The sequence below is a fragment of the Artemia sp. Qi Xiang Cuo genome, chromosome 2, assembly GCF_049724085.1.
Source record: "Artemia sp. Qi Xiang Cuo chromosome 2, ASM4972408v1, whole genome shotgun sequence".
Classification (NCBI taxonomy): Eukaryota; Metazoa; Arthropoda; class Branchiopoda; order Anostraca; family Artemiidae; genus Artemia; species Artemia sp. Qi Xiang Cuo.
This window is the reverse complement of record NC_142795.1, coordinates 81,068,020-81,093,932: the sequence shown is the minus strand read 5'-3', so window position 1 is coordinate 81,093,932 and position 25,913 is coordinate 81,068,020. Positions and strand designations below refer to the sequence as shown.

The 25,913-nt window shown below is 35.9% G+C and overlaps 1 protein-coding gene and 1 long non-coding RNA gene across 2 annotated transcripts in view; one reads left to right on the top strand and one right to left on the bottom strand.

The window, feature by feature from the left end:
- The window catches only part of ABCB7 (ATP binding cassette subfamily B member 7), an 86,929-nt gene extending 61,418 nt beyond the window's left edge, over positions 1–25,511 (top strand). The window contains exons 8-11 of the mRNA XM_089103445.1: positions 1,688–1,846; positions 12,262–12,405; positions 13,576–13,707; positions 23,809–25,511. Coding sequence (XP_088959571.1) covers positions 1,688–1,846; positions 12,262–12,405; positions 13,576–13,707; positions 23,809–24,021 — 648 coding nt within the window. The 3' untranslated portion in view covers positions 24,022–25,511. The remainder of the gene's footprint in view (positions 1–1,687; positions 1,847–12,261; positions 12,406–13,575; positions 13,708–23,808) is intronic.
- Positions 1–25,913, bottom strand: part of LOC148955680 (uncharacterized) — a 33,509-nt gene that overhangs the window by 7,392 nt on the left and 204 nt on the right. The window lies entirely within an intron of this gene.

Here is a 25,913-nt window from a genome sequence, read left to right as displayed (position 1 = left end):
TTCAATTCGAACCTGATTTTTGTAAAATGTTCTGTTCCACCGCTCGCTTTTAGAGTACCAAGGACATCAAATAAAAACATCTTTAACCCCCCCCCCCGCTTTGGCCCCATCTTAGGTCTATTCATACCTGGAAATCGGGATTTTCTTTGATTTTTATTTTGGTTGTTATATAATCATTAAGATTTTTGTTGCGCAAATTTTCTCCTTTTTTTGTCACACTGAATCGTAGAAGGAAACAAGCGAAAACTTTTCTTGCTTACAAACAAGCCTAACCATACGATTGTAACACCCAATTTATCTTCATCTGATCGCCCAGCAGTACAACGCTGTAGCAGTACAAACTTCAGCAGTACCTCCAGCAGTACAAAGTTATGGGAGCTGACACCTGGCCCTTTATGGCGCGACCTTTCCCTGCCCCCCCCAAAAAAAAATATTAGCGATATTTTTTTCCGGAACTTTCTGGATCTGGTGGTACAAACGTTGTGTTCAGTGGGGTCAATGAAAAAATATAAGCTATTGGGAATATGTAAAAATTTTGTAATAAAAGTTATATTGGTTGAATCAAAAGAAAAGAAAGATTCTATTGATATGCCAATAGTCAACTAAAGGGATAGACATAACAGGATGGGATAGCCAAATTGGCTTTTCTAACTAGATATTTTTACAGGTTATTGAATTAACTAATAATTTGAAGTGTTCAATCTTGAATAATTTCAATTATATCCAAACTAATTCGTAGCTTAGATTTATGGCAGTGTTGGTCTTTTGCTAAATTTCTAGAGCTCCATCATTATATATGTTTTTGCAAATCTTCTGCTAATTTTTCGCCCACGTTTCTTATTTTCAAATTTGGTGCCCACAAAGTGTAAAAAAACATAATTGCATATGAGAGTCATTTCCATTAAACATTGAGCTTTCGGGCTTTCCTAATTTTCAAAGACTTATATGCCTGTGTAACTTTCCATTTAACCAATTGAAAGGATTAGACTTTATTTTTATTGTCATTGGTACATTAAAGGATATGTTGACCTTTAAAAAAATAATATTTAATTCGCCAATCCTAAAGGTATATATCTAAAAAAGGGGTAGGGGGAACAACGTTTTATGCAGAAGTCTTTGTTGTAACAGAAATTCAGGGTTCTGTGACTTTTGGATGGATCTATATAATTCTAGATGAAGACTTCAAATGTGTTTTTTTCATTTTAAACTTCTGTCGCTTATCAGTGCTTTTCATATGATGAGTATCCAATCAACTTCTTAATCAATTCCTGTTACCTTTTAATGTTGACAATCAGTGTCAATTCAAGGTCAGCCAATACCAGGGTGCAAGAAAATGTCTGCTAAAGAGTCATCCCTACTCACAGGGATAATAGAACCTTAGAAGACATTTTCAACATTCAACCTGATTATACAAACTACGTTTTGCCATATACCCGAGTCTATTCATATATACGAGTTTGCCACATATACGAATTCTAATCTGAGTTATTGTATTAATACAGTTACTTGTAGATATTTGTGTAATTATCCCCAGGTATAAAAAAAGGAAGAGCGGAGGGTCGTATATAATAGGTTTGGAGTTGAGAGGGGGGGGGTGTTAAAGTACACTGAGTGTTCTCTGAGTTTGAAAATTCCATAAATTCATACCTTCTGGATTTTATCCATGATTAGTTTCTTAATTTTACAGGTTGCCATTGTTGGTGGTTCTGGATCTGGTAAATCAACAATTGTTCGACTTTTATATAGATTTTACGAACCAAAAAATGGGACAGTATATGTTGCCAATCAAGACGTTCGAAAAGTTACTCCCGAAACCCTGAGGAAGGCTATTTCAGTTGTACCGCAGGTAAATTTTCCTTTAAATGACTCCTTCAAGTCAGAGGACTGAGTGATAAGGGGAACCTCCTGAAATTGAGCTCCTAATATTAAGTAGCTGTCATTCAATCTCTTAATATCAACTCTAGATTTATATTTTAAGTATTAAACTCGTCTTTGGCGTAATTTAATCGTAAAGCTATTACAGTTTTTGCCGGGTCTGTGGAGCCCCGTATCGCCTGATTTGAGTCGAGCTGACGAGCTGATTAATGAGCCGAGCTGATTAATGACGGTGATTTTTTAGAAAAACACCGTCATTAATCAGCGAAAAAAAGTTTTTTTTTCTTTTTTATTCTTTATTTCTTTCTTTCCCTCTTCTCTGTTTCTATTTTTGGGCCAGGGAGCCCTGGGGGGGGGGGTGATGTGTAATTTCATTTTGTTTTTGTTATTGAAACTTTTTAAATAAACTAACTTGAACTACTTTTTCTAACTTGAACGACTTTTTCTACAATTAGCCATGTCTTGATGCCTGCAAAATACTTGATTTTAATTCCCTTGCAATTCCAGGCTACTTGTTGGTCCAACTAATGAATTAATAATTGCTTGCCTGGCACTCACTTAGGCGGCTTTAAACGCTTGTTTGCCTGTCTTTCCAAGCAAACTAACATGTCCTGTGTCAATTCTAAATTCTTGGTTAACCTGCCTCAGATTATAGGCGGGCGTGCTTTGTTTGCCTCTCATTCCAGGCAATCTAACGGTCCTGTGTTAGTTCTTAATTTTTAATCTACCTGCCAGAAATTCCTAGTGGGCTTGCCTTTCCAAAAGCTAACACACAAGTATTTGTCCAATAAGAGAGTCATGCTTACTTCCGCCGTTTAGCCGTGCTGTTTAGCTAAAAACTTGGAAAACTATAGGTTTTACCGTTTGCCTGCAAGGCCAGGGTACTTGTTGGTCATATGTTAATCCTGTGACACGGTATTCAACCTTTAGACCACAAGCGGCCAAGCCTATTAGGCTTGGGTTTCGCTTGTTCGCCGCCTGTAAGTCCAGGCAAATTCAGTCCCAGATTTTGAAAACAAGTCCAGTAGACATTGCCCATCATGTGTAACCAAACTCAGTCCAATCTTTCATCCCTTAATTCCATTACTATCTATTTTAGTCCTGCCCTGGGAAAGACGTATTGACAGACAGTCGATACCATAGAAATATATATCAACAAATGAAATAGCATCATTTTTATAGAATCCTAAAAAGGCTTATCCCAGACTTTGCCTCTCAATCACTCGGACTATATGTCTTGACTTTTTCTACAATTAGCCATGTCTTGATGCCTGCAAAATACTAGATTTTAATTCAAAATCGAGATTTTGATTTGAATCGAGATTTTTTGCCAAACACAAAGGACAAACAAATATACAAATTATATGTTAGACAAGCAAAAATATTTGGTTGTTTAACAGTTACTGACACCAAAACTAAGGTTGCCAACCTGAATGAAGAGAGATTGACTTACTGTCTACTAAATTCCAAAAAATACTATATTCGGAAGTATACGCAATGTAAATTTTGAACAAAAAAAAGACCTGATGATTAGCTTCTCTATTTAATCGGTGCATTTATATATATATATAATATATATATGTATATATATATTTATATATTTATAAATATATATATATATATATATATATATATATATATATATATATATATATATATATATATATTTATATATATATATATATATATATATATATATATATATATATATATATTATATATATATATATATATATATATATATATATATATATATATATATATATATATATATATATATATATATATATATATTTGTATATATGTATACAAATATATATGCAAATTATGCATATATATTTGCACTTTTAGTAAAGTGCAAATTATGTTCTGCCCTTGGGAAGGCATAGGAGTTTTGAGCCCAACTTATGTTAATTTCTGCTCGTTTTGAGTTTAAATCAGTTATTTATTGTAATTTCTGTTCGTTTTGGGTTTCATTTATTTATCGATGTTGTAGTTCCACGCTTGGTAGATTATTTGATTTTATTTTTGCTCATTTTTTGTTTAATGGAGTTCTTTACTTTTCTTTAAAAAACTTATATTGTGGAAAAAGTTTTTTAATTAATTTCTGTTCGTTTTATATTGACATAGTCTTATCAGAGAAAAAGAAAATAATACTTTAAATCTTTTTGTTTTTTTAAGACTTTATAGTTTGGCCTGCTATTTCTATGGTGGAGAAAAATTTTCAGCAATTTTTAACAAAATAAACCCTTTTAAAAATATGGATACAAATAGTAGTGTTGAATTTAGTTTCATACCTCCTCTAGTTGACCTGAAATTGAAAACTTGATACCATTCGCAAAAATATCTGTTTATTTTCTTTTTTACGCTATTTTAATTTGGTTAAATTTTAAGAGCAGAAGTCGCCCCGAAAGTTTGAACATAATACCCTTAGACGTTCCTGGGATACTGCTGAGATGCCTTATTGGGAGTTAGCATTAACACAGTGCATTTTGATTTAAACTTAAGGCAACATTTAGTTTTTAAACATAATGGGCAAATGAGAGGGTGGCGGTGGGAGGGGGATTAGTTGCCCTTCAATCACTGTCGATTATTAAAAAGTGCATCAGCCCTTTCTATTTTTAATCGAATGAGCCCTTTTTGAAGTTCCCACGACAACTCCTTCTATACGAAGTGCCCTGGTCTAAACAACAACAGCAACAAAAAAATATCTTTATCGATCCTCGATCTTTATTATAAAAATGTCAAGCCTTCCAATCACTTTTGACTATTAAAAAGGGCACTAAGCCTTTCGATTTGCAATCGAATGAGCCCTTTTTCAAACGAAAATGCTTTCTATTAAACATCTTATATGCCCCCAGGGCATAAATTGCAACCCTTACCCTAAGGGCTATTAGGGTGGTCGTCATACTCTAAGACCGAATTTCCAGAACTTTCAACTACGTTAAACAAAATGGCTATCTCAAAATTTTGATTGGATATGTCTAGTCAAATGGTGGGCGTGAGAGGGGCATTAGTCGCTCTCCAATCACTTTCAACTATTAAAAAATGCTCTAGCCCTCTCAATTTCCAATTGAATGAGCCCCTTTTGAAGTTTTACGACAACTCTATCTATAAAAACCTTATAAGCCGCCAGGGCATAACTTACAACCCTTGCCCTTAGGGCTGGGGGGGGGGGGGTTGTCAACCTAGAAGACCGAATCTCCAGAACTTTCTACTACGTGGAACACAATGGCTATATGGAATTTTTGATTCGGTATTTGCTGGGTAATAGTGGGCGTGAGAGGGGGGTTAATTACAATCCAATCAGTTTTAAATATTAAAAAGGATAATGTCAATTTCAAATCAAATGAGCCCTTTTTGAAATTTCTACAACAACTTTCTATATAAACCTTATATGCCACCAGGGCATAACTTACAACCCTTGAACTGAGGGTTCTGAGGGGTTATCATCCTAAAAGACCTAATTTCCAGAACTTAACTACGTTGAACAAAATGGACATCTCAAAATATTCAACCAATCACTTTCAACTGTTAAAAAGGCACTAGCCCTTTCAATTTTCAATTGAATGAGCCCTTCTGAAGTTTCTGCGACAGCGCTTTCAATAAAAACCTTATATGTCCCCAGGGCATAACTTACAACCCTTGCCCTAAGGGCTGTGGGAGGGGGAGGGTTGTCATCCTTAAAGACCTAATTTCCAAAACTTTCAACTACGCTGAATAAAAACACTTTCAATAAAAACCTTATGTGCCCCCAGGCCATAACTTACAACCCTTGCCCTGAGGGCTGGGGGGGTTGTCATTCTCAAAGACCTAAACTCTAAACTGCGTGGAATAAAAGGGCTATCTAAAAATTTTGATTGGATGTGTTTGGGGAAAAGGTGGGCGTGAGAGGGGGGTTAGTTGCCCTCAAATCACTTTCGACTATTAAAAAGGGCACTAGCCCTTTGAATTTCCAATCGAATTGGCCCTTTTTCAAGTTTCCACGACAAAGATTTCAATGAAAACCTTATATGCCCCCAGGGTATAACTTATAACCCTTGCCCTGAAGACTGTGGGGGGAGTGTTCTGCTCAAAGGTATGATTTCCCGAACTTTAAACTGCCTGGAACAAAATGACTATCTAAAAATTTCGATTAGACGTGCTTTGGGACATGTTGGGCTTGGAAGGGGTGTTAGATGCCTTCCAATCACTTTTGACTATTAAAAGGGCACTAGCCATTTCAATTTCCAGTCAAATGAGCTTTTTTTGAAGTTTCTACGACAACGCTTTCTATAAAAACGTTATATGCCCCCCCGGCATAACTTACAACCCTTGCCATGAGAGCTGCGGGGGGTTGTCATCCTCAAAAACCTAATTTCCAGAACTTAAAACGACGTTGAATAAAATGGCTATCTCAAAATTTTGATATGATGTGTTTGGGGAAAAGGTGGGCGTGAGAGAGGGGGGTTAGTTGCCCTCCAATCACTTTTGACTATTAAAAAGGGCACTAGCCTTTTGAATTTCCAATCGAATAAGCCTATTTTAAAGTTTCTACGACAACGCCTTCTATAAAAACCTTATATGCCTCCAGAGCATAACTTAAAACCCTTGCCCTGAGGGTTGTGAGGGAGTGACCTCCTCAAAAACATATTTTCTATCTGGGAATCAACTACGCTGAACAAAATGGCTATCTCAAAATTTTGATTGGAAGTGTTTCGGGAAATGGTGGGTGTGGAGGGGTTGTTAGTTGCCTTCCAATCACTTTTGACTATTAAAAAGGGCACAAGCCATTCCAATTTCCAATTGAATGAGCCCTTTTCGAAGTTTCTACGACAACTTCGATACGAAATGCCCTGGTTCAAAGGAAAAAAAATAATAAATTATACATTGTGTCAACATCGTTCTTATATGCCCCCAGGGCATAACTTAAAACCCCTGCCAAATGTGTGGAGGAGTAACCTCCTCAAAAACATATTTTCTATCAGGAAGTCAACTACGCTGAACAAAATGGCTATCTCAAAATTTGGATTGGATGTGTTTGGGGGAAGGATGGGCGTTGGGGGGGGGGGGGGCTAGTTGCCGTCCAATCACTTTCGACTATTAAAAAGGGCACTAGCCACTCCAGTTGCCAATCGAATGATCCCTTTTCGAAGTTTCTACGACAACGTCTTCGGTACGGAGTGCCCTGGTATGGAAAAAAAAGAAAAAATAATAATATTACATTGTCCCAACATCGTTTTTTGCTTAGGCAGCACATTTAGCTGCACATTTAGGCTCGGATATAAAAGACAACCATTTTAACCAAACCAACGAATTGGAATACGAATATTGAAGAACTTTTACTACGGAAGAGTTAACTCCTGCCTTAAATAAGCAGTGAAGTGCTTGCGAATGTACAGTGTTGTAAGAAAGTGCCCGAGATATCAACCGAGAAAAAATAAAGTGGCCTTTTTTGCATTTTTGCCAAGACTAGCAGCTGACCAAGTATATGATGGGCTTGAGAACAACCAAAACCGGCTCTGAACTCAACTTGGTAATCAGAAAATCACATTTAATAAAAACTTCAGGTAATACGGCATACTCGAACAGCTTGCTCATGAAGCAGGACACTGTAATTGATCGATAACTGAAACACTGATCTGCGTCCTTTCCCTTTTTCAAAACTGATGTTACAATTCCCGAAAGAAAACTATCTGGAACTAACGACTGGGCTAAACACATCTGGAATAAGAGCTGGATGTGTGTTAACAATAATGGACACTTAATGGTAAAGTGATTGTAACACAAGCTATCCATATCGGAAGCACTTGATTTCTTAACCCTCTTTAAAGCCCGATAGATATCACCACTAGATATCGACAATATATGGACTTGCTGAAGAACTTGAGGAATAGTATTATGCAATAAGGAAGAAAACATGGACTGGGTAGAATTATTAAATGTAGAAAAAACACGAGTAAAATGAGCAACAAAATCACTGATTTTTGTAATAAGAACGGTAGCAGGCACACACTTGCTGCTATTAATTACATTGGACCAAGACTTCCGATCCGAGGGGCCATCCAAAGCATTCAGGCGGGCTTGATGAAAAGAAGATCTAAACTGACGTTTCGAATTTTGCTTAATTTTAAATACTTCGCCAGACTTGGTCCGATCAGAAGCAATCCAAAGGCGATGCCAAAACTTTGCGCGTTGTTTAGCTTTTTTCACTTCTGGGCACACATTCCACAACGGTTTCCTGGTGCCAAATCTAACACGTTCAACAGGAACTGAAGCTGAAGCAGCTGATGTCAAACAATGCACGAGATGGTAGTAATAAAAATTTAAAACAATCTTAGCTGTCGGTGACCTTACAGAGGTTTGTAATAGGTAAAAAGGCCCTTTCTGGCTTGACAATAACAAGCAAAGAACATACAAATAAACTTCAGAATTTACTCGTTTCCAATTTGGCTTATCAAACCATTTATTATGGTTAGAAGAAAGGTCATAAGCCAGTAGAGCAGACGACTCATTTCACAAGTTAAAGGCAAGTGATCATCCTCAATATTATCATCCAAAACAATGACAGGAGGAATCACGAGGGATCCATTTGAATCTATAATATGATCAAGGTTTTTATCTAGCACCATCACGGTTATAAATGTTGGTAAACTGATTATCTTTATTGACTAACTGATAGCCACTAGGCAAAGCATAAAAAAACAGGTCACTTCTTTATGACTGGGACAGAAGATTGGCATTAATATCACCATCCACAATCCAATTTAATTCCTGATTGGCCACTCTTTAGCAGAAGTGTCTTGAGTTGCTTACAAGAACCCGCGAAGACAGATAGGGAAGACATGTTCTTGCGATTGCATGGCATACAGACATTGACGAGGACCATGTTACTGCACTTTATTGCTAGTAAATTATGATCAGAAGAAATAAGCTCAAGCTTCTGAGTGAGGCGAACTAAAGTTGCAAGGTTCCAAGAGAGTCGACCGCGCGTTTTTTTTGTTTTTTTTTTTAGCTTCACGTACAAACGTGGGGTGTGTGGGTGACCGTTTAAGAGTATCTGTATTGGCTTTAGTTAGAAAATGTTCCTCTAGGAAAACTATATCATGATGAAGAAGCTCATCAGTAAGAAGATCTTCGTCTTTGGTTCCGTTAATATTAAGTGAAACAAAGCGAAATCTATTGCCACTAACAATCATTTTTTATCCTTATTCAGAGCTTTTTTAACACTGGGCATCTGAGACTGTAGGAAACATGATTTTTCCTCACAGTTGGCGCAATTCGGGCTTTCAGTGCAAGGATTATCACGTGTGTTACAATGTCCAGCAGCGTACCGTGAACACTTTTGAATAGTCGATGAGAGTGAGCAATTACCAACTATGTGGTTTGGCAATTAACGACAGTAACATCTACGAGGTAACTCCTGGAAAGGTCTAATTTTAAAAAGGTCGTATCCCAAACTCAAACCATCTTTTATAGCTTTATTTAAGGCAGTATCATCTAGAAATTCAAGGCGGAAGGATCTGGAACTTCCAATTTTGGTTGCATCAACAAGACCCGGAATCATACTAATAAGCTCTGATTTTTGCACAACAGCAGGGATGTTACTCACAATACCTAGCGCTTTTTGATTATGGATATGAGCGGATACATTTAGCTGAATAGTTGCAGCGGTGGCGAGGCCTTATCTCGGGTATGATCTACCCATCTTTTCTTGACAGGATCAGATCTCACACTTACGATACCATCATGACCATGCAGGGTATCAAGGGTCTCTTTACGCTTTAAGATCTTTGAGGTCAGTAGGTGGGGTTTTTAGAATAACTGCATAGGACGGTTTTGAAGAGACAGAACACTCTTGCATTAACGACGAAGGACATCCAATTGTTCCAGGCAGGAGATTTCTCACACACTCAGACAAACAAGAGTTTACACGGCAACTCAACGCATAAAGCATCAGCAGGAATAAGTGGCACTTCCCTAGGGTGGCGGTTAACAAAGACTGGTATATCAACATCATCAGCATCAGACTTTGTGATAGTATCGATAATATCAGAGACACTGTTAATAACCGCATTTGTACCCACTCTATTAGGCTGAATTTCCCCAGGATGGGCAAAACTTGAAGATTTGCCTCCTCGCTTCAGAAACCTGGGCGAGCGTGAAAAATTCAGACATATATTTCTTCATAATATCTGGAGAAAAGCCTTTTTCTATACTATTTTGGACAAAATTCAGAACAGGACAATAAACGAGCAATTTAGCGGTCCACGCCATCAGCACCAAATGCTGAATAAATACAGAATGAAGGAACCTAGGAACAAGGGAAGTGCAAAGACCCCCTCAACTGTCCCCCGCAATTTACGGGTAACTTAATACCGGAGGGTACAATACTTCGCTTGCGGGAGCTTCCTTTCCCTCTTCTGCTAGTTCCCAGAACGCTTCTTAAGGATAATAAATCAAAAATTGTGCTATAAAAATTGATATTATAGATGGCGTACCAATCTATCCGAGAGAAAACATGTCGCTGGTGAAAATACCCAGGGAAAAGGGCTTATTCTAATAATTAGAGAAGGTCATACAAACACTACTTGGCAAAAGATCTATCTTTAGAGTGTAAACAACAACAGAAAAAGACCTCAAAATAATTCAGAAACCTTTTCCAGTTACCAGCAATGATGCAAACTCAGCCATAATAGCATTGAATATACTATAGATGGCGTAGACTGATAACGAAGCAATTATGCTTCGACTCAGCGTATTAGGATTCAGCATAATAGCATTGAATATACTACAGATGGCGTAGACTGATAACGAAGCAATTATACTTCGACTCAGCGTATTAGGATTCAGCATAATAGCATTGAATATACTATAGATGGCGTAGACTGATAACGAAGCAATTATGCTTCGACTCAGCGTATTAGGATTCAGCATAATAAGTGAGACTTCAGAACCAACTTTTAGTTTTTCGAATTTTTCCTAAAGTGCTTAAATGACTCTTCAACTCTGTACATTTAGAAGAAAACTTCAAAAATAATGATTTTTATCCCAAATTGAAAAATTGTTTTGTGTGTTTAAAACTAAATAGTTATTTATAAAGCCAATCTGTGTAATTTACCATTAATACTTGCTTTTTAGACAATGACATAAAGTGTAGTTGATCATAAGTATAAAAACTAACATCAAAATCGTGTGCGTTCTAATGAAACAAGCGATTCATTTCCTGATGAAAAGTGGGATAGGGACACTTTAACACTAAGCCCCCCCCCCCCTTCTCTACCCAAATTATGCTATTATGCTTTATTCTTGCTCCCCGAAAGCGAACGAAAACTGAAAACCTAGGGAGTGAGAAAGGGGATTCAAACTGTGGCCTAATTGCGTTTTGTTTTAATTAAATAGCCCTTTTCAAACACTTTCATTTCTGAAACCTGGATTGTTTATGTGTATGGATTCGTATTTAGATATACATATATATATATATATATATATTTTTATTTCAATTTTTTATTACGCGTGAAGTCTTGTTAAAATTTTATCAAGATACACAAATTTTTATTTTGATCTAACTTCAAAGATGCTACTAAAGACATTATCCCCCCCCCCTTCTGTTTTTACATTTTTCAAAGTAAGGATGCCCCAGTATTGTGGAAGATCAGTATTTTATGTATAAGTTTGAACTAAGTTCTACCCCCCCCCCCCCCACACACACACATACATACAAAATAAATAAAAGTTCAAATAGGGATAAAATCCTTTTAATAGACAGTGATGATAGAAATTCACAAAAATACCAGATATTTCGGTCACATATACAGTGACCGTCATCAGTAGTAAAACTTCATCAGTAGTAAAACGTCATCAGTTTTACTACTGATGACGGTCACTGTATATGTGACCGAAATATCTGGTATTTTTGTGAATTTCTATCATCACTGTCTATTAAAAGGATTTTATCCCTATTTGAACTTTTATTTATCGTCATGGAAAGGCAGTGTGGTCTCCGAAATTATTTACGTCATACAAAATAATTCTTTGCAAGGGATTTCCCTCTAACAAAAATTTTGTGATTCTCCCTACTGAAGGTCAACTTTTTTTTACTATTATTATAATAGTGATTATTTTTATTATTCTTAAATAAATAAACCCACATCCGCTCCTGTCAATGACGTCAATGTTAATGTCACTCTGTTTACGCAATCGGACAGTACTAGGAACAGCAATATAAAATGTGATTCATTTATTTTCCCCATTTATTAGTAGAATTATTTGCCTTTTTATATTACAAATAATCCAGTTTTATTGTAATTTAATTTCTGTTTTATTTTTTATTTGATTATTTATCATAGTTTTTTTTTGTTATTTTATTTTATCATTGCTATTATTTATTAACTTTGCCAATTTTAGGATACAGTGCTGTTTCACAATACTATTTATTATAACTTGGCTTATGGTAACTTCAAAGCATCGCCCGAGGAAGTTTTTGCTGCAGCCCGTATGGCGGGTATTCATGACTCTGTTATTTCATGGCCGAAAGGATACGATACTGAGGTGAATTTTCTGTTAAATGGGAATTACAATTCCCCTCAAATTTGGATTTAGAAAGTTTGTTATCTGCGTTATCGTGCGCTTTAAATAACCCTGAGAATGTTTATGGCAAATTTACAGTGCTTAGATTCTGCAAAAAAATTCCCCTTAACTAAAACAAGCACATTAAAGTTAGCACATTAACGTTTCTTGAAATACTATTATGGTATTAAAGGGGCCTAGGTGTTATTTTGGGAACTAGAGGAGGGGGGAACGTAACCCGAGTGTCTTTGAAAGGGATTGCTAAATACACCATTCGGTTTTAGATTTTTAATATATAACTTTTTTGTGCAAAATGTTTTTTTAAGGCAAAAAAATGGCACGGTCACAATAACATTTTACAACACAATCAAATATTCATTGCAAAGCTTATTTTTTTTTCGCCTTTTTCGTTTGTGTGTTTATATGTGTCTTTTAGCGGAATTTGACTACAGCTCTCAGTTGGTTTCTTTGCATATTTTTCTTTGTTTACCCCTTGTGTTTTGAATAAATAAACAAAATTGTATTGCCCATACAAACTTTTTTTTATTAAATATATTTATGGTTGGAAAAATGACATGACGATTATGTTTGGATAGTTAGGAACAGTTAAGGAAATTATGTTTAAGTCCTGATTGGGGGGGGGGGGGGACAGCGTACAAATTTGAAGTAATATAAAAATGGCCAAATTACCTAGATAAATGAGGAATTTGTAGAAAAAATTTCGTGATTCAAAGTCTCTAGGCTGAGAAAGCCTGCGTGGCGGAATTTTCCTTCACTTTCACGAATCTTTTGGCTAGGATAATTAAGGGCATTGTGTCTCAAACCTTACTTATTGTGGGTATAATTCGGCTTAGAAGGAAAAATCCGAAACTCTTGAATTTTTTTACGATTGTAGTTATTTAGTTTACGAATAAGACTTAGTTTACGAATTTACGAATCTACTGGCAAATCCCAGAGCTGCAGTAAGTAGGGAAGAATCACTAAGTAGTTGCATCTTTCCCATACCGATATCTTTAAAATAAAAATTTGCGCACGGTGTCCAACTACTTTTTAGGGAATAATTTCATTTTGCACGTAGTTTTTAACCTATAATCTCTTGTGTGTGCATTCAGTATAATGAATTTTTTTGTATCTCATCTGATTTTTATGCAGGTGGGAGAAAGAGGACTCAAGCTATCTGGTGGAGAAAAGCAGCGGGTTTCAATTGCAAGAGCTATTTTGAAGAGTTCACCTATTCTCATTTTTGACGAAGCTACCTCCTCATTGGATTCAATTACAGAAAATGTAAGTTAAATGTCGTGTAGTTAAAGCAAGCCTATAGACCTACGTCTCTTCCATCATCTTGAGATTTAACTCCTATTCTAACTAAATTAACTCAGTTTTTTTTTTGCGCGTGTGAGGGGTGGGGGTGGGATTGGCCTATTTAGATTGAGCCAAATTAGGTATCGCCTTGAGCGACAAAAAATTAACCTACAGCCTGAAGATGCTAAAAAAAACTGCTCACTTAACTTTTGTTGTGTTTTTTAAATGGACATGCTCTCTTGAGCATGGTATTTATCCAACATTTTGATTCAGAGGTTGAAAGGTGGGGGGCTAAGGTATAAATTTGAACTTGAAATATTTGCTGAGGGAATCTACATTGCTGTTGCATATTTGCGAATCGCAGGACGCTTGACATAATGAATCTTGTCGTGTTTCTTCTGGTCTTGTAACTGAACAGTCTTGGTGGTCTGCCACCAGATCTGGACCAGTTTCTTAAATAAATCCAACTAAAAAACAGCTTTATTCTGTCAAGTGGCGTTACCACTTCGCTAGCTGCAGCTCTTGAACTTGGGGAAATAGAAATCGAAGGAGTCAGAAAATTCAAGTATCTTGATAGTACACTAACTCAAAACGGCAGCTGTGATAGAGAGACTGTCCTTTGAATTGCGTATGCAGGTGCAACACTCTTCCGTTTAAATAGCTTTTGGAGTTCTAGCAAGTACTCTCTGAAGTTAAAACACCGCGTGTTGAGCAGCAACATGATCTCAGTATAGATATTGGATGCGAATCCTGAAGCCTGTCTAAAGGTGCAGAGAAAAGGTTTCTTGGATTTGTAACAATTTCCTGCGGAGAATACTTGCGATGATGTCGTCGTTTCTGGGGTCACATGACTAGAATGAGATAAGGACGACATCCCTATGATGTTTGGTGCTGGACTCCTCTGGGTCTCTGGAAAAGTGGTAGACAACGGATCACCATTGGCTATTCCCTTGAAGAGTCTTAGGATCATCACTCAATGGGCTGTGGCCTCTGGCTCAGGATCATCTGACGGGGAGATCGACCATTGCTGCCCTTTTACACCAATAGGTTTCCGAGGATCTAGGTCTAAATGAGTAATTCTGTATGAAAGTATATAGGCTCGTCCCAGTGCCCAAGAAAGCGTTTCTTTTTCATTTTTAATTTAAATTATTTTTGTATGGGGACCATTTTAAATTAAGCTAAATTACAAACTGTTTTCAAGTGACGGAATTAACATATAGCTTAAAATGAAGAATGTCAATATATATAAATTAAGCTCAATATATGCAATGATTATGTGGTACCTTAATTTTTATCCTGCCAATATGGGAATGTTTCTTCTAAAATGATAATTTCAAAATTAGAATTTGCAGTTGGACTCCAAGACAGTGGATACTTTTATGATCAGAAACCTAAGCTGATTTAAATAAAAAGATAACGATTCTAAGATTGCGGAAAATCGCTCTTAGAGATATTAAAGCGTCTTTTCTACTGTTGTTAAACACCACCACCATGTCCACAGGATGGTTCAATAAAAATCGACACTAATATATATCTTGCCCTTATAACAAAAGTACTCCTTTTATTGCTAGTCCAATTTAAAACGAAACTTAATATATATAAATTTGTATATAATATATGCATATATTATATATATATATATATATATATATATATATATATATATATATATATATATATATATATATATATATATATATATATATATATATATATATATATATATATATATATATATATATATATATATATATATATATATATATATATATATATATATATATATATATATATATATATATATATATATATATACATTTAAACTGGGTACATTTGATAATATTGTTTTGTTGGGTGTTTTGCCCTGTGAGATGCCAGTCATCGGTTACCCTTATTCGCCCGTTGGTTTGTTTGTTTTTTTTTATTGGTATTTTCGGTGGATCTTTGCCCGATTTCGGTGGGTTTGTGGGGTGGGTGCCCGTCTATTGGTGAGTCATGGAATAACTCTTATTTGTTTTTTTGTTATCAAAAAGGTTTATTCCGATTAATGTACCAGGTTTTTGTCATTCGACCTTGTGTCTCCGGTGTTTACCCTCTATTTATGTCTATTTTGTTCAGATATTTTAAAATTAAACCTTGAACCTTATATATATAAATATATATATATATATATATATATATATATATATATATATATATATATATATATATATATATATATATATATATGTATATACTGTATACTGTACATATATATATATATATATATATATATATATATATATATATATATATACAACCATAACTTTTTAATTGTCTGCTTTTTGGTTTTTCTGGGTAATATTATATTGCGTTGTTTTCAGAGGCAACGCTATATTGTTGCCTATAGTAAAGGCCATACGGCTCCAATGTTTTTTTCTTTTTTTTTTCATAGGCACTTCATATGGAAGGGGTCGTCGTATAAACTTCGGAGGGGGCTCATTCGATTGGGAATTGCGAGTTTTAATGACCTTTTCAAGAGTCAAAAGTGATCGGAGGGCACATATCTCCCACCCCCACTCCCTTTTTTCTCTAAATACATCCGATAAAAGATTTTAGATAGCCATTTGGTTAAAAATAGTTCAAAGATCATATAACAAAACTCTGGGGTCAAACTCTGGGGAACTCCGGGGTCAGACAAGAAAAACTCCTGTGTCGACGCAACCCCCCAGGGCCCGTAAGTAATACCCTGGGGACATAAGTAATACTCATACATGCCGAAGGGCATGTATGGTTCTTATAGAGGGGTTGCTCGTATAAACTTCAGAGAGGGCTCATTTGATTGGAAATTAAAAGTTCTAGTTCCCTTCTTGAGAGTCAAAAGAGATCGTAGGGCAACTAGGCCCCCCTCCCACGCCCTTTTTCCCCAAACTCATCTGATAAAATTTTTGGAGATAGCCATTCTGTTAAAAATAGTTCAGACATCAGATAGTGAAAACTACGGGGTCGACACAACCCCCTAGGTCCCGGGGGCAGGCTTTGTAAGTTATGCCCTGTGGGCATATATGGTTTTTATAGAAGGGATGGTCCTTTAAACATCAGAGAGGGCTCATTTGATTGGAAATTGAAAGTTTTAGTTCACTTTTAAAGAGGCAAAAGAGATCGAAGGGCAAATAGACCCCGCCCCCACGCCCTTTTTTTCCCAAACCCATCCGATAAAAATTTTGAGATAGCCATTTTGTTAAAAATATTTCAAACATCACATAGTAAATACTCCGGGGCCGACACAAACCCCCAGAGCCCGGGGGCAAATGTTTTATGTTATGCCCTGGGAGTATATAAGATTCTTATGTAAGGAGAGGTCGTATAAACTTCAGAGGTCTCTCATTTGATTGGAAATTAAAAGTTATAGTTACCTTGGTATGAGTCAAAAGGGATCGGAGGGCATCTACCCCCCCCCCCCATACCCTCTTTTCCCCAAATGCATCTGATCAAAATTGTGAGATTGCCAGTTTGTTTGAAATAGTCCAAAGATCAGACAAAAAAAAATCGGGGCCAAGATAACCCCCCTCCCAGAACCTGGGGGAAATGTTGTAACTTATGCACTGGGGGTATATAAAGTTTTTATGTAAGAAGTGATCGTATTAACCTCGGAGGGGGACTCAAATGATCTGAAATTGAAAGTTCAAATTCCGTTTTTAAGAGTGATCCTATGGCAACTATCCCCCCCCCCCGCCAACCTTCTTTTCCCCAAATGTGTCCGATCGAATTTTTTTATGTAGCCATTTTGTTCAAAATAAACCTAAGATTATGTAACAAAGACTCCAGGGATAACACATCCCACCAGAACCATGGGGCAAGTGTTGTAAATTTTGCCCCGGTGGCATGTAAGGTTTTTATGGAAGGGATGGTAGTATGAACTTCGGAGGGGGCTCATTCGATAGTAAATCAGAATTTCTGGTGCCTTTTAGAGTCAAAAGTGATCGTAGAGCAACTAGCCCCCCGCCCCCCAAGGCCCCTGTTCCCCCAAATGCATCTGATCAAAATTTTTAGATAGCCATTTTGTTCAAAATAGTTTAAAGATCAAATAACAAAAACTCAGGGATCAACCCCCCCCCCAGAGTCTGGGGGACGTGTTGTAAGTTATACCCCGGGAGCAGATAAGCTTTTGTGTAAGGGGTGTTCTTATAAACATCAGAGGTGGATCATTTGATTGGAAATTGAAATCTCTATTTATCTTTTTAAGAGTCATCAAATGTGATTTCCCCCCTCCCCACTCTTTTTCCAACTCTTTCTCAAACGCATCCAATCAAAATCAAGGAGGCACACTTGTGCCTCTATAAAGAGGCGACCCACCACAATGTTAAGCGATTTCAGGTCCTAGAGGTCGCAGAGAGACGGCGGTAATCGCATTTTGTAGCCCAAGCTCAAACTAAGAAACTCGCAAAATTTCATCTTCCTCCGACTTTACCTTCATGGGGTAAACTGGGCCGGAAGTTTCGACCCTCCCACCACAGCCCCCTTTAACGTTGTCCGATTGGGCTGAAATTTAGAGGTTAAGCTTTCCTAGGGTCCGGGAGCTTATCCTCGAAATTTCAGCTCAATCCGATCACTCCTTCCTGTTTTCAAAAAACCAAATATAGCCACTTAAAATTCACCATTTTTTTTCTTAGCCACGCCTACAGGCCACAGTTGGCGACGGATCCGGGTGAATGAGGACTCATTCGAAGCAGAATTTGACCTGTTAGGGCCTTTTGATATTTTCAGACCGAAAGAATTATCCCCCGAATTTACATTTACGAAAAACCTCGTTTTCCTATAAGAACCCGCTATAAGCGGGCCTAGCCCGCGAAGACGCGGGCTCGTTTTCCTATAAGAGCCCGCAAGCGATTTCCGGTCCTAGCGGTCGCAGAGAGACAGCGGTAATCGCATTTTGTAGCCCAAGCTCAAACTAAGAAACGTGCAAAATTTCACCCCCCTCCGACTTTATCAAGGAGGCACACTTGTGCCTCTATAAAGAGGCGACCCACCACAATGTTAAGCGATTTCAGGTCCTAGAGGCCGCAGAGAGACGGCGGTGATCGCATTTTGTAGCCCAAGCTCAAACTAAGAAACGTGCAAAATATCATCCTCCTCCAACTGTGTCTTCATGGGGTAAACTGGGCCGGAAGTTTTGACCCTTCCACTAAAGCCCTCCTTTAACGTTGTTTGATCGGGCTAAAACTAGGAGGTTAAGCTCTCCCCGGGTCCAGAAGCCTGTCCTTGAAATTTCAGCTTAATCCTATTAATCCTTTCTTGTTTTCAAAAAAACAAATCTAGCCACCTAAAATGCATTTCTTTTTTTTTCTTAGCCACGTCTACAGGCCACAGTTGGCAACGGATCCGGTTGAATGAGGACTCATTCGAAGCAGAATTTGACCTGTTAGGGCCTTTTGATATTTTCATACCGAAAAAATTATCCCCCGAATGTACATTTACGAAAAACCTCGTTTTCCTATAATAGCCCATGTTAATTTTTCCCACCACAAACCCCCTTTAACGTTGTCTGATCGGGCTGAAATTTAGAGGATAAGCTTTCCTGGGGCCTGGGAGCTTATCCTCGAAATTTCAGCTCAATCTGATCACTCCTGAAAGTAAGGAGCGACATTAAATCTTAAAACGATCAGAAATTATTCCGTATATGAAAGGGGCTGTGCCCTCCTCAACGCCTCGCTCTTTACGCTAAAGTTTTTATTGTTTAAAAAAAAGAGTTGTGAGAAAGTCAAACTTTAGCGTAAAGAGCGAGGCGTTGAGGAGGGTACAGCCCCTTTCATATACGGAATAATTTCTGATCGCTTTAAGATTTAATGTCGCTCCTTACTTTCACTTTAAAAAACTTTTTTTTTTTATTTACAGGCTGCGAAAGCGGAGGGTTTGGGGGGCGGCAGCCCCCCAACTGTGCCTCCTAATCCCTGTACGTTTTAAGGTTCGACCTTGTAACTCAGCCTCTTTAACTCTTTAGAAAACGTAGTTTTTTTCAAATAATTTTTAGATAGCAAGTTTGTTTGAAATAGTCCAACGATCAGCTGACAAGACTCGGGGTCAACACCACCACCCCCACCACCCTAAACCCGAAGGAAGGGTTGTAACTTCTGCCCCTGGGGGTATATAAGGTTGTTACGGAAAAGATGGTCTTATAAATTTCAGAGGGGGTTCAAATATTTAAAAACTGAAAGTTCTAGTTCCTTTATTAAGAGTCAAGTGATTCGATGATAATTAGCCGCCCCCCACCAAACTCAAGGCCATAAGGGTCCAATTTTTCCCCAGAGGTGATTCACATGGAAGGGATGGTCGTATATACTTCGAAGGGCCTCGTTCGATTAGAAATCGAAAGTTATAGTGCCATTTTTTGGAGTTAAAAGTGATTGGAGGGCAAATTGTCCCCACGCCCATTTTCCCCCAAATGTATCCGATAAAAATTTTAATCTTAATTCAAGGATTAGATAACAAAAACTCCGGGGTGGACACAACCCCCAGATGGAGGCGTTGCAAGTTATGCCCTGGGGGCATATATAGTTTTTATGGAAGGGCTGCTTGTATAAACTTCAGAAGGGGTTCATTTGATTGGAAATTGAAAGTTCTAGTTCACTTTTTAAAAGTCAAAAGAAGATCAGAGATCAACTACCCCCCGCCTTTTTCCCCCCAAACCCATCCAATAAATATTTGGAGATAGGTAAGCTATTGAAAATAGTTCAAACATCAGATAACAAAACTCCCCGGCCGACACAACGCCCCAGAGCCTAGTGGCAAGTGTTTTAAGTTATGCCCCGGGGACGTATAAAGTTTTTATTTTAGGTTTGGTCGTATAAAGTTCAGAGGTACTTCATTTGATTGCAAACCGAGTTACTAGATTGGAATTGAGTCAAAAGTAATCAGAGGGCACCTACCACCACCCCCCCCCCAACACACCCTTTTTTCCTTAAATGTATCCGATGGATTTGAGATCAAATCAAAAACGATCAAATTACAAAAACTTCGGGGTCAACGTAACCCCCCCCCAGAGCGCGGGGGAACGAAGGGTTGTAACTTTTGCTCTGGGGGTGCATAAGGTTTTATGGAAGAGGTGGTCCAATAAACTTTGAAGGGGACTCGAATGATTAGAAATTCAAAGTTCTAGTTCCCTTTTTAAGAGTGCTTGATTTTATTCAATTTAAGTTTCACTCGTTTTAAGATTTATTTACTCATTTATTATAGTACCTATTGTATGTTTGTTTACTATAATGTTTGTTTACTATGTTTATCGAATTTCTATTCCTCTTGGGCTTATGCCTCAGTAGCAAACTTTTTTTGCTCGTTCTCAGCTTGATTTGCATATTCAACTTAGACTTTACTCGTTTAAAGGCTGGTTTACTCATTTATATTAGTACCTGTTGTATGTTTTTTTTTTGCTATGATTGTTTGAGTTTGAGTTTGTCTTTTTGAGTTTGAGTAATTGTATGTTTCTATTTCTTCTGATCTTAAGTATGATATAGCCTTCAATTTTCTTTAGAAAACTTTTTTTTTTTAAGTTTTTTTTAAATTAATTTTTTAGAAATAAACTTGACTTGTAACTCTTATAAATTTCGCATACTCTCTGAGGCTGGTGTTAATAGATGCATCCGCCACTATGGGCTTTTGAAATTTAGAAATTATATTTTATGAAGAATATAATTTCTTCATCTATTTAAGTCATAAATATAATATTCTCTCCAAGCATTGTGCTACCCCAAAATAAAGTGAAAATGCCTATATTTTTTAGTATGAACCAAGAACTGGAGTAAATTTTGATGTACTATTATGCAGCTTTAAAGGGTTTCTAAAAAAAACCTAGGTTTTTTTTTAACCTAGTGAAAAAAAAGGTTTCTAAAAAAGTCATAAATATAATATTCTCTCCAAGCATTGTGCTACCCCAAAATAAAGTGGAAATGCCTATATTTTTAGTATGAACCAAGAACTGGAGTAAATTTTGATGTACTATTATGCAGCTTTAAAGGGTTTCTAAAAAAAAAACCTAGGTTTTTTTTTAAACCTAGTGAAAAAAATGGTTTCAAAAAAAGTCATAAAGATAATATTATATCCAAGCATTGTGCTACCCCAAAATAAAGTGGAAATGCCTATATTTTTTAGTATGAACCAAGAACTGGAGTAAATTTTGATGTACTATTATGCAGCTTTAAAGGGTTTCTAAAAAAAAAAACCTAGGTTTTTTTTTAAACCTAGTGAAAAAAAGGGTTTCTAAAAAATTCATAAATATAATGTTATCCCCAAGCATTGTGCTACCCCAAAATAAAGTGGAAATGCCTATATTTTTTAGTATGAACCAAGAACTGGAGTAAATTTTGATGTACTATTATGCAGCTTTAAAGGGTTTCTAAAAAAAAAACCAAGGTTTTTTTTTAAACCTTGTGAAAAAAAGGGTTTCTAAAAAAGTCATAAATATAATATTCTATCCAAGCATTGTGCTACCCCAAAATAAAGTGGAAATGCCTATATTTTTTAGTATGAACCAATAACGGGAGTAAAATTTTATTTACTATTATCCATCTTTAAATGTTTTCTAAAAAAAAAAAACCTAGGTTTTTTTTTAAACCTTGTGAAAAAAAGGGTTTCTAAAAAATTCATAAAGATAATATTCTCTCCAAGCATTGTGATACCCCAAAATAAAGTGGAAATGCCTATATTTTTTAGTATGAACCAAGAACTGGAGTAAATTTTGATTTACTATTATGCATCTTTAAATGGTTTCTAAAAAAAAAACCTAGGTTTTTTTTTAAACCTTGTGAAAAAAAGGGTTTCAAAAAAAGTCATAAATATAATATTATTTCCAAGCAGTCTGCTACCCCAAAATAATGTGGAAATGCCTATATTTTTTAGTATGAACCAAGAACTGGAGTAAATTTTGATGTATTATTATGCAGCTTTAAAGGGTTTCTAAAAAAACCTAAGTTTTTTTTTAAACCTAGTGAAAAAAAGGGTTTCAAAAAAAGTCATAAATATAATATTCTCTCCAAGCATTGTGCTACCCCAAAATAAAGTGGAAATGCCTATATTTTTTAGTATGAACCTGGAACTGGAGTAAATTTTGATGTACTATTATGCAGCTTTAAAGGGTTTCTAAAAAAAAACCTAGGTTTTTTTTTAAACCTAGTGAAAAAAAGGGTTTCTAAAAAAGTCATAAATATAATATTCTCTCCAAGCATTGTGCTACCCCAAAATAAAGTGGAAATGCCTAGGCCTATATTTTTTAGTATGAACCAAGAACTGGAGTAAATTTTGATGTACTATTATGCAGCTTTAAAGGGTTTCTAAAAAAAAAACCTAGGTTTTTTTTAAACCTTGTGAAAAAAAGGGTTTCTAAAAAAGTCATAAATATAATATTATTTCCAAGCATTGTGCTACCCCAAAATAAAGTGGAAATGCCTCTATTTTTTAGTATGAACCAAGACCTGGAGTAAATTTTTATGTACTATTATGCAGCTTTAAAGGGTTTCTAAAAAAAACTAGGTTTTTTTTTAAACCTAGAGAAAAAAAGGGTTTCTAAAAAAGTTTATAAATATAATATTCTCTCCAAGCATTGTGCTACCCCAAAATAAAGTGGAAATGCCTATATTTTGTAGTATGAACCAAGAACTGGAGTAAATTTTGATGTACTATTATGCAGCTTTAAAGGGTTTCTAAAAAAAAAACCTAGGCTTTTTTTTAAACCTAGTGAAAAAAAGGGTTTGTAAAAAATTAATAAATATAATATTATCTCCAAGCATTGTGCTATCCCAAAATAAAGTGGAAATGCCTATATTTTTTATTATGAACCAAGAACTGGAGTAAATTTTGATGTATTATTATGCAGCTTTAAAGGGTTTCTAAAAAAAAACCTAGGTTTTTTTTTTAAACCTAGTGAAAAAAAGGGTTTCTAAAAAAGTTATAAATATAATTTTCTCTCCAAGCATTGTGCTACCCCAAAATAAAGTGAAAATGCCTATATTTTTTAGTATGAACCAAGAACTGGAGTAAATTTTGATGTATTATTATGCAGCTTTAAAGGGTTTCTAAAAAAAACCTAACATATCCTTTCTATCTGTTTTTTAGACAATAATGGACGCCTTGAAAGTGGCAACAGCAGGTCGTACTTCCATCTGTATTGCTCATAGACTCTCTACTGTCGTTGATGCCGATGAGATACTTGTATTAGATAAAGGCCATCTAGCAGAAAAAGGAAATCATAGAGAACTGTTAAGCAGACCGGATAGTGTTTATAGAAAACTATGGAATGCTCAACACCAAGCCGCCCTTTCTTCTTAGGTGTCCTTGGGAAGGAATACGGAAAATTAGCTTTTTGGTTGATAACTATGGCTTACGTGCCTGTGGTTGGTGTTAAATGGTTATGCAGAGAGTATAGGAAACTGATGAGACGGGAATTTTTAGTGATTTAATACGAGTTTATTAGGAATCAAGAACTGGTGCTGCCCCCACAGCGCAGTGTTACTTGACAGAATTAGAAGTGTTCAAAATTAAGCTTATTTGGTTTTCCGGTTTATCAACTATTTTTACTAGCTAAAAATTGCCAGGCATAGGTTAGTAAGCCGAAAAAAGGCTAGTTCCAAAAAAATGCAAATTTCGGCAAAGTTGATTCTTTTTTTCGGCTTAGTGTAAAGCAAATTTTAAAAAAATGCCAAAAAAGCTATTATTTCATTTAGGTTCTTATGAATTTATGGGACTACACCACATGGTGTTGTTTTTGCCCTTAGTTTCTTATCTTCTATCAGGTTCCTATACTTTTTTTTACTGCAATTAAGGTGGCTGTGATTTGTGGTAAGTGGTTATTGCAGCGAGTATGGGAAACTGATGGGAGGTGAATTTTTAGTTATTTTAAATGGATTTATTAGGAATAAAAAAATACTGGTGTCACTCACACGTCAGTGTTACTTGATAGATTTAAAATTACTCAAATAAAGCTTAATTTTAGTGTACAAACATTCGAGTTTCAATCAAAGAATTAATTTTATTCGGAGCTAACCTGAAATTTCCTGAAATTAAGTAGCTTCTCTTGTTTTTAAACTGTCTTTATTTTATAAATTGTTGCTTTATGCAAATTGTCAGGTTAGGTTATAAACTGGGTTATACAATCGTCAGGTGTAGGTTAGTAAACAGAAGTTAGTTCAGAATTTATTTTTAATTCAGTTCAAACATTACAAAAAAAAGGAAATAAAAAAATACGTAACTTTCATTTCATTTAAGTTCTTATGATTAATTTTCTGGGACACCGCTATATGCTCTTGTCTTTCTTCTTTTTTTAGGAGAAGAACTTTAAAATCGTAGTTTCTATCAGGCTCCTATGCTCTTCGTGGCGGCTTAGGTGGCTGTGGTTAGGGGTAAGTGGCTATTGGCTGTGAAAAATGGCTGCTCTATTTACTAGGCCATATTATTGGACGCTCCTAGGATGATAAATTAATTTAAGCCGTATTGCAAGAGCAGAAAACAACTTTAAGTATAACTTCATGGCTTTAAATTTAATTTCAGCGTTGGGACTCAGAAGAATACATCTTTTGTTAAATATTTAATTGTAGATAATAAGGCGTGTCGGTGGTTCTTCAGATGTGCAAAGTGTTCTTTGTCAACGACCTATTTTATAGTTCAGCCAAGTTGATTCTATGAAGTTATTGCTTTAAAATACGTGCGTAGATCTGAAAAAAGAGTTGTTTATATAGTTCAGTTTGACGGGTCAAAATGTTTTATTCTAGATGCACTGTGAATTTATTTTTTGCATTAAAAACTTTTATTTATCTATAAAACTTGTGGTATATGATTTTATAAGAATGTTAGATCAATTTGAGTTTTTTTTTCTGAAAATGGGTTAAATATCATTAGTGCTTCCCATTTATAGTTTGTTTCAAAAGAGTGTGGAACTGATAATCCTTTTCTTACTTTATCACTGACTACTTATCTTTTGAAATCAGATGACGAAAGAATATCACTGACATTGACACGAGTCATTTGATCATATTGGAGTTGCCATAAGAATCACCTTTTTGATGTTTTTTTAGAAGCATATTTTTAAACTTTTGGTTACTATGGGCTGTTTTGAGTTCTTTTAGGGTTCACAATGTAATTTACCCCGGAAGGTATCATTGAATTGTGGAAGGCCATAAAAAGGCACCAAGTGATATTCACTTTTATGGTAGCCAAATTCTGTT